The 16,042-nt window shown below is 32.6% G+C and overlaps 1 protein-coding gene and 1 pseudogene across 7 annotated transcripts in view; both read left to right on the top strand.

Annotated features, from left to right (window-relative positions):
* LOC145259789 (dual specificity protein phosphatase CDC14A-like) overlaps positions 1–16,042 on the top strand; it is a 331,110-nt gene that overhangs the window by 101,145 nt on the left and 213,923 nt on the right. For all 7 annotated transcript variants that reach the window (XM_080117609.1, XM_080117601.1, XM_080117594.1 and 4 more), the window contains exon 2: positions 3,471–3,561. In XM_080117609.1, coding sequence (XP_079973735.1) covers positions 3,471–3,561 — 91 coding nt within the window. The remainder of the gene's footprint in view (positions 1–3,470; positions 3,562–16,042) is intronic.
* LOC145264246 (U2 spliceosomal RNA) lies at positions 13,652–13,880 on the top strand (annotated as a pseudogene).

Raw genomic sequence — 16,042 nt, 5'->3', positions numbered from 1 at the left:
ATAGATTAAGTAAAGGGTTTCGTTTAAAATTCCATGCAGATTTCCGAGTTTGACAAGATACACCTAAAAAAGGTTGAAGGTTGAATCCATGGAAACGTTGTGAAAATAACACGCAAGATGAAAACAGTAGTCTGAAAAATCCAAACAATATAAATAATCAATCCTCATCTAAAAACTGTAGAAACATAATTCTTAAGATTACTTTTACCATCTCTTCTATTGTCTTTTATTTTCTGATAGGAAACTTTTGGGAAGTTCTTCAGATGTCAATGTTTGTTTTGATTTAAATTCTTCAATCATGACTTGAGTCATAAATATGTCTTTTTTAATTTAAAAAAAAAACTATCTTCATCTTAGATAAGTAAAGTTTGCTCATGACATTGACATAAATAAAAGCTTCAACAAATATGACACTGGTTGACAGTTGACTGTCAGAATGCATATTGCTTAGCTGATGACAGATGCACAACTATTATACAAAATAATAATGTCTACCCACTTTTTTTGTTTTAAATAAAAAAAAATGGTAAGAACGTAGTTTATCATTCAAAATGGCCGCAAAAAAGCTTTGTGAAAATTCTACTTGATGTTAGGCAGACAAAAAAGAAAATTTTTTTTTTCATTGTACCAGCAAAATGAGTTTTTACTTTGAATCTATTACAAGGAGGAACCAGAGATTCGAGAACATTCCATGAAATAACGATACAGTATAGCCTGGCAACACTTCTGTAAAAAATGAGTTGCAAGAAATGGAAGAGATAATTCCTCACTAAATTTTAAAGCTGATTTTCAACTCTGCCTTGACAACATAGAGGGCTCTGAGTAGCACAATAGTGTGGCCTCAGGCTTTGGTCGTGCTTTTTTGAATGATGATATTGACAAGAACTGCAACATTTAATATAAATTGGCTATAAAAGTTATGTATATTATAAGAATGATTACTGGACTGAACTAAGTTTGATTAGTTATGGGGGACATTTTATGACAAGAATCTGGTAATATTGAATGTGAAAACAACCATGTTGTAATCTGAAGAAAAGCAATCCCATGATAATGTGTCCACAAGTAATAAACCTTTGCGATAAAGAACTTAGAGATTCTGCTTGATGCTAAGCAGACAGAAAACAAAAGGACGTTTTTTTTTCTTTTCTATTGTTTCAGCAAAATGAGTTCTTGCTTTAAATGTCTTACAAATAACGATAGAGTATGACCTAGCAACGTTTTTTCTGTAAGAAAGGGACTGTAAGAAATAAAAAAAGATAATCTTTCACTAGAATTTGAAGCAGATTTAAAATTTTTCTCCAGGCAGCATAGAGGGCTTTGAGCAGTATCTCCCCAGATGTGGCAGCATTATTCCATCTTAATGCTTATCTGACTCTTATATAAGTAAAGTATTGCATCAAGGATTAGCTACTTTCTCGAGCGATAAAAATATTGATGCTTATGCAGAATAAGGATTGTGTTGTCATCAAAATTTTCTAGGCTGTTTATGTAAAACGCTGGAAAGTGTTAAAACACTGAGCCAATGAAATCACGACAGCCAACGTCATTTAAGAAAACATTTATTTGCTATTATTGGTTTATTATGATAAAGAACATTTAATATTTATTGATTTGGGCATAAAAATCATTAAAAAAAATCATATTAGAAAGTCCAAGTTTTTTGTTTGCTACCATTGTTTGTTATTGAAAAATAAATGAAACTTACCTTATAATGAGTGTTTTTTTTTTTCTTCTGGATTTGAGTTAAAAATATTTTTAAATTTCATAAAAAGTGTCCAATAATTATTTATTGCATTTTCTTTGTAATAATAAAAAGAATATTGTTTTAATTTTTCAGTGAATGCTTCATAATAACACAATTAATATATTTTTTATTGGAAAAATTGGCCAGTGTTTCCACAAGAAAAACAAAAAACAAAAATCACACAATTTTCATCCAACACCTTTCGGCATTTTACATAAACTGCCTGAAAAATTTCAATTAATGTGTTTAGCAGAAAGTGATGAAGTATGAAAATCAGTTTCCTATGATTTTTACACGTACAGAAATCTTAAATCAACACATTAAAAATTTGGAAAAGTGATTTTTTTTTTCATTGAAAATTTGGAGTTTTATTTTTAATTTTAATACAAATTTCTTATAATCGAACTTTTTTACAAATACTCAAAGGAAATAAATATTTATAATGCCCCCCCTTCTCATTTTAAGAATGGCTTTCTAAATAACGTTATTATTTAGAAAACCATTCTTAACATGGGGAGAGGGATTTGTTAAATATTCTTTACTTTCACTTAACAATTTAATAAACAAATGAAAATGTGTTTTTGTCCAAAATTAAGAATAGTTAACACATTCTTAGTCGAAAGTGGCAATTCTTGAGTTGGTGTAGATAGAAAGCCCTTCACAAGGATTTTCTAATTATTATTATATTTTTAATTGTAAATTAATAGCCAATTCCATTAACTTTGAATATCGAATGCAGCAGCAAATTCTGGGAGCATATACTAGAAAGAACAGTCAAAAATAAGTCCTACACAATCTACTATGACTATCCAATTCCTACAACTTCGTAGATAGAAAACAGAGCCATAAAACCTGACATAGTCATATGGAACAAGGAGAAAGAAGCAACCTTAGAAGTTAGTGCCCCCCATGATGCTAGGTTAAACAGAGTTGAAAGGGAAAATATAACAAAATACCAACGACATAAAAAGAAACTGGAATTTTAGGAAGATCTCTATCATTCCAGTTATTATAGGAGTGATTGGACTTATGAAAAAGGATTTCAAAAACTATCTGGCAAATATACTTGGTGAACCAAGTGCAAGAGAATTGCACTTAAAGGGATGGTCAGAATCTTAAAAAGATCTCGGTTGGAATATCTGAGTTAATGGATGAATGTTTGGCATCCAGTAGGATGCTCCATCCCCAGCTTGAACGAATTGATAAGAAAAAAAAAAAAGAAAGAGTAAATATAAATCGTCATTCTGTTATCTTTTTTTTTTTTTTTTATCCAATCAAAATGTGTATTTTTAATTCCTCACATCTGAGTATTAAGAAAACTCATTATGTACAAAATAATATATAAGAGATTTTTAAAAGTTGCTTCTGTTTAGTTACATCTTATTTTTAATTTACAAGTCTTTTTTATTTTTAGTTATAGGAATAAGAAACATAAAAAAATGTCTTTTTTGGATTCTTCAGACTACTCATCTAAAAAAAAAAAAAATTCAGAAGAGTAATGTAAAAATTTTAGTCATGCTTAAGCTGAACCTTTATTTTATTAGTCATCTCTTTGTCGTTTTCATTATAAAGATGTCTGAATTAGTTTGTTTATTCAATTTTACCTTTTTATACCAATGTGTTAATATTAATGATTAAAAATTTTTTTTTTCAATACTTTGTCTTGATATAACTTAAAAAAATATATCTTAATGTATATATTCTTTTATTTTTCTAATTCTAGATCGCCTTTATTTTACTACCTGCCGGGTGAGACCACGGTCCAGATCAAACGTTCATTATTTTAGTATTGATGATGAACTTGTCTATGAAAAGTAAGTAACCTTTTTTAATAATAGATTCATAGTTAGTACAGTTGTAAATCGTCTACATCAGTTTCAAATGAACAGTCGTTGTTAGATTTTCCATTGGAATTTAATGTTAAATTATTAATATTTTTAGAATAATAATGGGAAGTTGTTAGAAAATTTGGAAATTTAAGGTTTAAATTTTATTGCATTTGACTTATTCAATTCTTCGATTTGCACAGACGACATTTTGAGCATCTGTGAGTGTATTATAACATGAGTCTTTGAAAAACTTTATAAAAGTTATTCTTTGTAGAAATAAATTACCATTTGACAAATTTCCTATCTTTCTAGCAACCACCCTGTAAATTGCTTTCATGTTTTAAAAATTTTGTAATGATAATTTAAAAAAATAAAAATATTAGCAGTAGTTTACTCTCTCTGATTTTCTCATGTTTTTGCCAGTATTTATGATGACTGAACATACATTATACTGTTGCTCCTCTCAAAGAGGTGGTAACATCTGGGAGGATGATCTTGTGACAACAGAATAGATACTCTAACCCCTTTCTTAACTGAACAACTGAACATTGAAATGATAAACTGAATTGAACATTAAAAGATGGTACAATAGGATAATATTGATAGAAGTAATAGTATAGTGTTAACTTCAGACCGACAGATACCAAATTTCTAGACAGTAGAAAAAAAAAAAAAAAAAACTGGTGTAAATGTAGTCAAATACAAACTGAATGAAAAGTAATGAGAATCTGGACGTAATTCAGGCTTAGAGTGTAAAAATGTGTTTTATATAAAAAGAAATAGTGGTACTAGTGCACTTATTGATCCGTGCTGAAATAATGTTATTATTTAAAAAGCCATTCTTAACATGGGGAGGGGAAGGTGTTTTGTACCTATTCTATACTTTAACCTTACAATTGAATAAAAAACATATAAAACTTTAAACTTGGAAATACGATTTAAAAAATAGCACGGATCAGGAAGTGCACTAGCACCGAAATAGTTTTTATGATTTCAAAAGTGAAAAATAATTTTGTTTTTTGCTTAATCACCGCAATGTAGGCTCAGTGCTACTTTGATGTAGGGGACTACTACAACTCTCTTTTATTAAGAATATCGGCGGACGTGTATGAAATTGCTTCCTCTTTAAATTCCACAATTTACATTTTTTTTCTTTTTTTCACGTTAATCTCATTGGGTACAAAATTAACTTTCAGCTTAAAAAAATAAAATCGAAAAAAATTTTTATGACTTATTGTTGGGGATAATTTTTAAATTATAATGTTGAGCAAAATATTGTCATAATATTTCTCTCGATGATGGTCACAAAGTATGTGTTCAGTTTAGTAGAACATTATAACTGAAAACTGATCCCTGACGATAAAAGTCATAAAATTTTTTCAATCTGAAAGGTAAGTTAATCTCATCGATTAAAAACTTACCTTTCAGAATAAAATTTTTTTTATGACTTTTATCGTCAGGAATCAGTTTTCAGTTATAATGTTCTACTAAACTGAACACATACTTTGTGACCATCATCATAAAGTGTAAATTGTGGAATTTAGAGGGTGGGGGGTCAATTTTGCAAACGTCCGCCAGAGACTTGTTCATATTATCATCCCATAAGTTTTGACGCTCGATCGAAAGATATTTTTTATTAAATCAAATCATTCAAGGGAGAAAGATGGGAGAAATTTTTTTTTTTTTTTTTTTTAAATGTTTTAGAAACGCTACCATAACATATAATGTTATAAAAAAAAAAGAAAAAAAATGAAATAGTTAATGGTATTTGCAGTAGATGTAAACATCACCTGAGGTAGCTGCGCTAACTTATTAATACAGAAGTTACAATTATTTTGTTTGTGTAACTTTAAAGGTAAATGTTATGGTTAATTTTTTGTAAACAGTAGTCTGTAATGTAGAGGAAAAGCGACAATAGGAAAGTGTAAATGATTTAAAACAATGTATGGTGATTTAGTGGCCATATTGATTACTGATGTGTGCGGGTTTTTTTTGGTATGATTGTGTATAATCTGGAATAATAGAATGTTATGGTCACAGCCAATGAGAATAGGCAGAATGTTAGTGGAGAGAAATCATTATTTTCAAATAGTGAAGTGTAATGGTAGTTGTATTTGTATGAGTGTTTAATCCAGTTAATAAGGGTGTCAGGTCCATGTAGTTATAATGGTTACATATTTACCCGATCTTGACTGGGAGAATGGGAGGACTTTCCAGATAGAGGGGAAAATATGAACTACCTCATCTATAGATCTTGGCAATCATGATGATATCACTTGTAGGAAATAAGATAGGATTTTATTATAATGGCATTCAAAAGTTACTTAAGATGATGGGTAAAAGTTGAGACATAATAAATTTCTATGTGGCAAATCTACCATAATTTGGTCCAGTGGGGAATTTCTGCAATCAAAATTATATACAGGATTAGCAGGTCTACCCTGTGTTGTTCAAGGCCAGCTATAAAAAAAAACAAAACCAAAAAAAAACAAAAAACACATAGAACAGATTAAAAAGTGTGTAACATCTTTATGCCAAAACTTCTACTTTTCTCAATCTGCCTGTCTATCTTTTTCGCTTCCTCGTTTTTTTTTCAAACTTTTTTTTGGCTTATTAAAAAAAAGTACATATGGTTTTCGGGTTATTATCCTTCAGTCAACATTTTTTTGTGTGCTATGAAAAGACATTTGCTTTGAAGGAATACTGAATATTTCTCTCGACATATTTTCTTTTCCATGGGAAAAGACATTCGCTTGGAATTTAAGAATATGATCAGCATTCATTGCAAAGTTATTGAAGGAAACAAATTACTGTTCCCTTTTGCCCAGTTGTAAAATTACTAAAACCTAGTTAATCTGAACACGGGTTTGCTTGTTTCTGTAAATTCAGTATTTTACCCAACATACAAAAATTACAAAATATGTTGGAACAATTATTAAAACTGCAAATTAAACAACTATTATTTGAACACTAAAAATGATCAGGTGAAAGACAGCAACAATTATTTGAACACCAGAAGCGATCAAATGAAAGACAACAACAGCGCATAAAAAAGAATGCATCTACCGATAATAATACCTCATTTTCACAAGACTCAATATAGAATGCGATTGACAATTTCTGCTATGGACCTGAAGAAGGTAAACTATTTGAAGCTTATTTTCGTCGGTATGAAGATTTTTTTTTTTTTAGTATCGACTGCAGTTGGACCAGAAAAAGGTTTGTTTACTCTTATGGAATCTAGAGACGACTGAGCATAACAAGTTTGTGGATTTTATTTTATCACGTAAAACGTCGGAAGTATTTTTTGTCGAGATGGTGGAACTTCTTACAGGACTATTTAGCCGAAAGGTACTCATTGCAGAAATAAAATTAAATACAAAACCCAAGCGTATTTGGTGGAGACTAAAAATAATGAAAAAAGGTTGAGAAAATATGTGACTATAAAAATTCATGATAAAGAAATAGAAATGCAACTCAATTTCGCTTGAGACTTTTCAATAGTAAATTTAAATACCTGGAAGAAATTGAATAAACCCACAATGCTGAGAATACACAAAACATTAATGGTATGCAAATTAACTTCGAAGGTGAATTTTTAATGAACATCACCTTATTGGGAAAGATGAAAAAATTAAAAGCTTATGTATTAAGGAATACCACTAACCTACTCGGGTCAGACTGGATTCATGAATTTAAATTATGAGACCAACCAATCAATAATTTTTGCAAAACAAAAATAAAAAGTACAATAGACCCCCATGACTTGAAAAACAAATTGAAAGGAAACTTTTCTTGTTCTAGGCGTTCTGATGACATCCCAATTATAGTGTTAAAAAAGCTTCAACCAGAACTTGCTCCCATACTTACGAAACTGTTTAAGCATTGCCTTAAGGAGAAGTGCTTTCCAACACCCTGGAAAACCTCATCAGTATGCTCTGTATTTAAGAATTCAGGTGATAAGTCATCTCCCTCTCAGTACAGACCAATAAGTCTCCTGTGTGTCATGAGTAAGTTGCTGGAATCCATATTAAATAGAGAAATATTCAACCACCTCAGCAGAAATAACCTTCTTAGTGACACGCAATAGGGTTTCTGTTCTGCAAGATCTTCCGCAGATGTGCTAACAGTTATATCTCATAGGATTAGCGAATCTCTTGACAAAGGTTTCCTTTCCAGGGCAATTGCTCTTGACATATTAAAGGCCTTCGACAAGGTATGGCATAAAGGTCTACTTCACAAGATTTCCAGCTACGGTATAACTGGAAATGTTTTCTCAATCATTAAATCATTTCTCTCTGATAGGCTCATAACAGTAGTGGTCGATGGACAAAAATCAGAGGCCTGCAGTATTAATGCGGGAGTCACCCAGGGGTCCATCCTGGGCCCAACTCTCTTCCTGATCTACATCAATGATCTCCCTAAACACATACTTAAATCATTCATTAACATCTATGCTGATGACACGACCATCTACGGCAACACATCAAAGGCTGTAAATGACAAAGTTCTCTCTAATTCTCTCTCCTCAGATCTCGAGCGCGTGGTTCAGTGGGGGAAGACATGGCAGGTTACCTTTAATGCATCTAAAACCAAACTCCTATCTTTACATCATCAACGCTCTGATCCCCATCTGGCATCAATTGTGATGGATGGCTCTCGTCTAGGAGAAGCCCCATGTTTTGACAAGCTTCTGGGCTTGACCTTTACACCTGATCTGAAATGGAACACGTACATCAAGTTTGTTGCCAAGGTCGCTGGAAAAATGATGGGATCCTTCTACCGCCCCAGAAGATATCTCACTACTGATGCAATTCTCTATCTATATAAAAGCCAAGTACGTCCAAGGATGGAATACTGTTGCCATATCTGGGCAGGAGCTGCTAAAAACAGCCTATCCTGCCTTGACAGAGTACAAAATAGACTTTGTGGCTTAGTGGGGGATGCCCTTTTCTCTTCCCTGCAACCTCTCTCCCACAGAAGAGACGTTGCGAGCCTATCTTTGTTTTATCGTTATTTCCATGTCAAGTGCTCGTCTGAGCTCCAATCTCTGATCCCCCCTCACCAATCTTTTATGAAAAACACCCGTCTAGCTGAAACTACTGTCAAAGATTTTCCCCACTGTTTGTCTGTGCCTAAATCAAAACGTACATTCCATGAACAAAGCTTCTTTCTTAGAAGTGCACGCCTGTGGAACTCTGTTCCGTCTGCCTGCTTCCCACCTGACTACAACTTGGAAGTCTTCAAGTCCAACATAAATAAATTCCTGATGAACTGCCCCCTTAAGTAGACACTGTATTAAATCTCCACACTAACGTACTGTAAATGCAATAACCCTTATCCCTGAGTGGCTTTCAGGCCTTGATAAGTGGTGACCACGTTGTAAAAAAAAAAAGAAAAAAAAGGCCACTAAAAGCTAAACAGAAGACGCAAACAAATTGATACTGTTGTAGACTGATCAAAGTAGCTCTTCCCTAATGAGAACAGCGCCTGACCACAATCCAAAAAACCAAAATCAGGCAGGGTACTCTACCGCTAGTCCTAAAGTGATGACACCCTCGCCAACTGACCCAGTCATAAATGTCTGTGACTGCAGGCGATTTTTCACTGAACACGAAAACTTCAGCTACATCGCAATAGGTACCAGTCGCAACTCTATTTTCCCCAGTATTGGAACATTATTTACTCAGAGTCAATGTTATTCAAAGATATTACGTGCAGCAAAATAATAGCACTCAAACTGTTTTTCCATAATATGGAAGAACTGCTGGACCATTTTACCTGGCGCCTTTTCAAAATAGACAGTTAATCAGATTAACAACACTAGTGGAAACCTCTGGGACAATATCGCCCCTTGTCTAATGGATTATTACAAGCGGGGTCCCAGGTGAGGTTTATTGACTCTTAATTACTTTTGTGAGAAAATAGCAAGAAAACGTTTTACTTGCAGATCAAAAGAAAAAAAATTTGCCCTGAACAATGAATCCCCCATAAAGCAGAGGCTATTGAAACTGTCTACGACACATTTGATATTAAGCCTCCCCAAATCACACCAGAACCATGATGGAAAAGTAAGATCACTGAGCTGTTCATGGTCCACCTAAAGAGGAAAAAATACTGATACACCATGTGGAGTTATCAGCTTGGGAGGGGGGGGGTTGTGGTGGCACTAACCTATGTTACCTACTAATAGACTATTTCAATCGCAATAAATACTGGAAGACTAAGATGCAAGATATCAATCGATATCCTGTGGACCAAGCTAGGTCATTTGTTGGCTATGATGAACAACCCACCTATTGTATGCTTTGCAATACATGTTGTTTCTTGTTCTGTTTTTCTTTGCAACCCTTAACAGGGATATAACATATACCTTTGCTACAAATAAGTGTCTTGCAAAAATAGCAATTAAATTGTAATGAAATGGTTCTGAAAAATGGTTAATTCGTTAAAGCTTTGAAACAAAGAGTACCAGAGAATCCGGTTTTATTTTTACTGAAGTCATCACTTATGAAAGCCTAGAATCCACTCAAGGATAATGGTTAATGAGTGTCAGGTGAAACACTGTGATAATCGATTATGGTAGAAATCAGATAGGAGTTAATTTATTTTAGAAGACGACTCATCAGGAACTTGTTTACAATGGACTTGAAAACGAATGTGTTATAGTCAGCTAGGAAGCAGCTCTGTGGTATTGTGTTCCACAAACTAGCAGTTCTAGAGAAAAAAGCTTTTCTTGTGGTATTTTCATTTAATTTTAGACACAGAGTAGGAGAAATTGTTGATAATGGTTGTAGGTGTATCTTTATTTGCAAAAAAAAGAGAAGAAAATCGACCTTGGGTTTACTTTCAGCAGCCTTGTAACTCTTGCTGCTTCTATTTTGCCCTTTAATCCTCATATTCCAAAATCGATGTTTCTGACAAAGAGGGAAAAACTGCTGCTTTCTGGATCAGAATCTAACTATCTTATACTTACCTTTGGCTGGTTTTTAACCTTGAAGTAGTGTTTTTTTTTTTAATTCCTTACATCAAGTGGCTTCATGTCTTGTCTGGAGCGATTTCCATAAAAAAAAATGATATTAGATAATTATAAATTGGCAGCTTATTTTGTATGTTTCTATTTTTTCTTTTCATTCATAAAACTTTATTGTGTTTTACAAACTTAAACAAGTACATGTAAATTCTGTAAATAACTCATTTTGTCGGTCGAAATGATTGTTTTCATCATGACCTTTATAAGTCTCTAAATAGAAATTCTAGTTTCATTGGCGATCCATTCATTCTGATCATTATGTTGATTAACAATACAAATTTGTATAATAATCGACTACAAATAAGTTATTATAAACACCCACCCACCCACATGCACACATTATTTGTAATACTAGCAGCAACAGTTGTAGTAATATATATTACTTGGGAGTCACCACTTATTAAGGTCCACCCAAGGATAAGAGTTAATGAGTGTCAGGTGACTGGTGAGACAACACTATGATAATAAGTAGTTGTGGAGCTTGAGTAGAATGTGATTATTTAAGAGGACGACTCACCAAGAACTTGTTTACATTAGACTTGACAACGACCATGTTATAGTTAGCTGAGAAGCAGCCCTGTGATATTGTATTCTACAGATAGGTAGTTCTAGGAAAGAAACTTTGCTCTGGAATAGAGCAGAGAGATTTGCAACATCTCTTCTTTGAGAAAGAGATAGTAAGGATGAGAAAAGGATATTGCCTACTTGATTTTGAAGCCGTCTTTGCAGGAAAATGTGCTCTGATTAGTTCCTTCCCAGATATGGCAATAATAATCCATCTTAGAACATATTTTGCTCTTATACAGGTAGAGGATTGCATTGGGAGTAAGATACCTTCTGGAGCCACAGATATATTAAAGGAAAAAAAGGATTACTTTAATTGTGTTACATATTTGGAGCAATATGCTTTCGTGATATAGTATAGATATAAGAAGTATGGTGTGGTTTGCTTGAAGCATTGTTAAAGAATAAAAGGTATTTTTGAAGGCTTACAATGCAGGAATGTACAGTCGTTATGAGCAGATAAATAAATAAATGAATGATAAATAATTCAATAATGATTTTTATATTATTTTTTTTATTTATATTTATTTATTTATCTACCTGAATTTCTTTTCAACTGTGGATGGTACTTATTCCAAAAGTCCTTTCGGATAATAATCTATCATCAGTGGAGAAACAAATCCTCTCTCTAGGACCTTTGGAATAAGTACCATCCACAGTTGAAAAAAAATTCAGGTAGATAAATAAATAAATAAATATAAATAAAAAAAAAAATAAAAATTATTTATCATTCATTTATTTATTTATTTGCTCATAACGACTGTACATTCCTGCATTGTAAGTCTTCAAATATACCTTTTATGATATAGATATGTTTTTTTAACTGGGTGGGGGGAGGGGTTGGGGCAGCACTTATCAAGGCCAAGAGTCACTCCAGGATAAGCGTTCCTGAGACAAAAATGAATGCCAACTGAAAGATGAGGAACACTATCCTGTCAGAGCGTCCTGCTGGATCTAGACATGATAATGTTGATCAATGATATAAACATATCGAAAGTTTTAGTGAGAAACATATACAAGCAAGCCAGATAAGGTCATCAGAGTTTTAGTAATAATATAGATATAGGCAGGTGCTCGGGTGGAGAGATAAGTAAAATTAAAAACAGTTCAGTGTAATAAATTTGGCTGACATAAAACAATAAGCTGAGCGCAAAAAACGATGTGTAGTAACATGTTCTCTTCATTGGAAAAAAAAAAAAAAAAAAAAAAGAAAACGATACAGCAACGTAAATCACCTTAATTATAATGACTTTTCCGGTGTTGCCTTGATGTAAGATATATCCAATATAAATGAAGTGTGTGTGTGTGTATAGTCTTAATTTTTTAATAGCTTTTTTTACAAGTGGGTCACCACTTATCAAGGCCTAATGGTCATTCAAGGATAAGGGTTAAACTGTGTCCTCATAATGAGCAAAAACTCATTATATTCGTCAGAAAAGTTCATTTATTGACTATAGAAGCGTACTAATATATATATATATATATATATATATATATATGTATATATATATAAAGTTCATTATATATTTGTTTTAATTTTTTTATCTACTGTTGCCCTGATGATGTTAGATATGTCCAATAGAAATCATACTTTTCGCAACAAATATATTTTCAAATATTATACTGGTATTAATTTTCTTCAATTTATTTATTCAGAAGAAGTCTTACAATAAAGACGAAACGTTGATGGACATTAAACTTGATTTGTTCCGTTTTCATCTCTCCCTCTATATGTATTCAAACAAACATTATTGAATACAACAGAGGTACTTTATTATTCCTTTTTTTTTATTATTTTTTTGATTTTTCATATAATCTTTTTATATCAAAATCGTTCCATAATCACGAGCACTTTCGATTTGACTGAATCATCTTCATGTGGAATTGGTGGAATTAATGAGGTGAAAGTGAACTGGAGTAAAAGGTGAAAGACAGAAAAGTAGAGAAGTAAAATTCTTCATAAATTGTAGACAGCGGTGGCGAGTTAAAAAAAAAAAAAAAAAAAAAAAAGTTGATTAAAAGTTGATTAAAAATTTGAGCTCTAACATCTAAGGGTCTGTGAGCCAGTGAGCAAAGTATAGCCATGCCTTTTAATATATTGCTACTGGTTTCGAATGCGATGTTATTAATAGTATGGTACTGCCTTCTAACGTAAATTAGCTCAAGAATTATTAATTTATTGGGATTAATTTCATACTGAACAATTTTAGTGTTATCTACAAGGTTCGTCTCAGCTTGGAGGAGGAGGGGCAGTTTATGCTCTGTTTTTGTAAATGTTGATATATGACACTGGTGTTGATTAAATGCATAGTTAGGCGGCGGGATAATGATGTTGCATATCCAATGTATGTATTAGTCTTATTATTAATTTTAATTTCTTAAAGGGGCTTTATAAAAATAATATTTTTGAATAAATAATTAACAATTAATTTTTTATACTTTCATATGTATATATATCTTTTATTGTTTCATTTTACTTCAGTTTCTTGGCCTTTTGGCCAAGATCAAAGTGTAGTATATGTTCTTCAGATGCAGCACTCTATTTCTCGTTCTCTTTCAGTGGAGGAGAAATCCATCACGACTGAGACAATTTTTATTTTTGTACCTTTTCTCCACGTTAAAAAACGACCCTGATGTTTAACTCTGTCCCGTGGGGAGGCATGGTAAATAGGTACTTCAGTTAAACTTCTCAGAAATCAAGGCACTAACACTTGATCTACATATGCATATATAGTTTTTCGAATATTCCATTAAAGTTTTCCTTTACATTTCAAACATTGAGTTAGTAAAGAAGTTTAGAACATACTTTTTCTCTCCTTAGTTTACCATTTAAGTATGTCATAGTATATCTTTCTTGTGATCTATTGGTCTTATTGAATTCCAGGACAAGACTTCATCTAGTCTAGTCTAGTATCAAGCTTCGTATTGTTACTTAACGTTACAACATTTGGAAAAGGTACACAATTCCTTGTAAAAGCCAATGTAAGTCATCCATAGTGAAGAGATCTTATTTAGGTTTCGAATACTATGTTATTTTAAATATTTAGTGAGGGTTTGCTTGTATTGAAAAGTATCTTCATGCCAGAATGTCTTGACAAACCTCTGTACAGAGAGACCTTAGTCATTTGAGGACAGTGTCTAGTAGGGATTCAAGTTTTTATAAATATAAGTGTGTGTTATAAATGTGTAACACCACCCTGGGTGGGTTTTTGTCGTACACACAGGCAAGAAAATGCGCACTAACCCTAAGTCCCAGTGTCTACACCTGTTTACTTTGGCCGGCTGTACGTCGCTTCGACTTTGTGTTAATTTCTCATAACAGCTTGATCTGTGTTTTCACCATTTGTGCGATGGAGTAGATCTGAAATCAACTGCACCTTTAATTTGATAGGCAATCAATGAATAAAGAAAAAAATCAGTGATTATTTTTCACTATTTATTATTTATTATTCACTGAAGTTACAAGACTCTGATCATTCATAAATTGTGACTAAATACAAATGCTCTGGGGACTGGCGGCTTCCCTTAGAAAAGTTATGCTTGTCTCTTCACAGTGTAGATTCAGGGACTTAGAATAGAGTGACTTAAGTCAGGAGTTTCTCTCTGACTGGTGTGAAAATCCCAGGCAGTCGGCAGAGTGTGTCCTCGAGGCTATTTTTGCCTTTCATTATATTGAGAATCAGGTTAGCTTAATCCTGTCTCCAATTCTTAGAATTCTATTTCGCAATTCTCAGAAAACCAATCTCAGGCAGTTTTTGAAATCAAGCTCTAAAAAAATGTCCTTTTCTTCTTCTTCCTTAATCTACCACTCCCAACAGGAGAGTTCATTGCCTTCACCCTCCATCAGGTGGGAGGGTTTCTACCTTTCACTATCACTCACGTGGGAGGGTCCATCCTTCATTTGCATAAGCAAGGGGTTTTTTTTCCAAGTGCCATTTCATATGAGTAAAAAAATAAATAATTTGGTTATCTTTTTCGGGTGATCAAATTCCCTGGACAGTAACTAATAGGCACTTGGCTTTGTATCCACCATCTTGTTTTTCCTTATCCAAAGGAACTCATAACATCCGTCCTATATTTTAGGTGACCCAATAATAATTTTTGGCCACCCAGAATTTTGGTTAACTTCTTTTCTTTACATGAAACTTGTCAAATCGTCAAAAGGCACCATGTCTAACATTTTTTTGAGATACCTTTATTTTGGAATGTCACATTTTCAGCTAGTGTTCTTTTTTAATGGCTGTTTATGTCAACAGAAATTATCATGACAGAAAATAAATTTGTTATTTATGGATATCCACAAATAAGTGAGTGTGTATATTAAATTGATATCATAACCTTTCCTAACAATGCTCTTTCTTTTTATTATTATTGTTGGTGGCGGCGCATTTAACGACACTGTCACATATGAATAAAACTGGCGCACTTGGTGTTACCTGTGTGTCAAGAAAAAATGTAACTTTTGGAAAATTTTTTACTCATTATGTCTAGTGGTCAACATTTTTTGTTGACACCGAAAATGTTTGGAGATCAAATAGCAAAGGAAAAATAAATCCAGATCTTTATTTGATATTGTACCATTTGAACTCAAAACATTTAGCTTGTCAACAAAAACATTAACCACTACAAATAATAACCTAATTCACTGAAATGCTGAATGTTAACTGGTATGGTTTCTTTCAAACAATCGAACTTTATAATTTTAAAATAGTGCAAAACTGTTCTGTTTGATGAATTAATTATAACTGTCCTGGAACGGTTATTCTCCTAGTTTAATAAACGTGTGTGAAGAGAATAATAAAATAATTGATTTCTGTCCGATTTTTTCACATTTATTCTCATAATAAACAGAAAGACTTTTATTGATTT

This window comes from Euprymna scolopes, chromosome 3 (genome assembly GCF_053919585.1).
Source record: "Euprymna scolopes isolate OS-2025 chromosome 3, ASM5391958v1, whole genome shotgun sequence".
Taxonomy (NCBI): Eukaryota; Metazoa; Mollusca; class Cephalopoda; order Sepiida; family Sepiolidae; genus Euprymna; species Euprymna scolopes.
The sequence above is the reverse complement of the archived record's forward strand: the minus strand, read 5'-3'. Positions and strand labels throughout refer to the sequence as shown.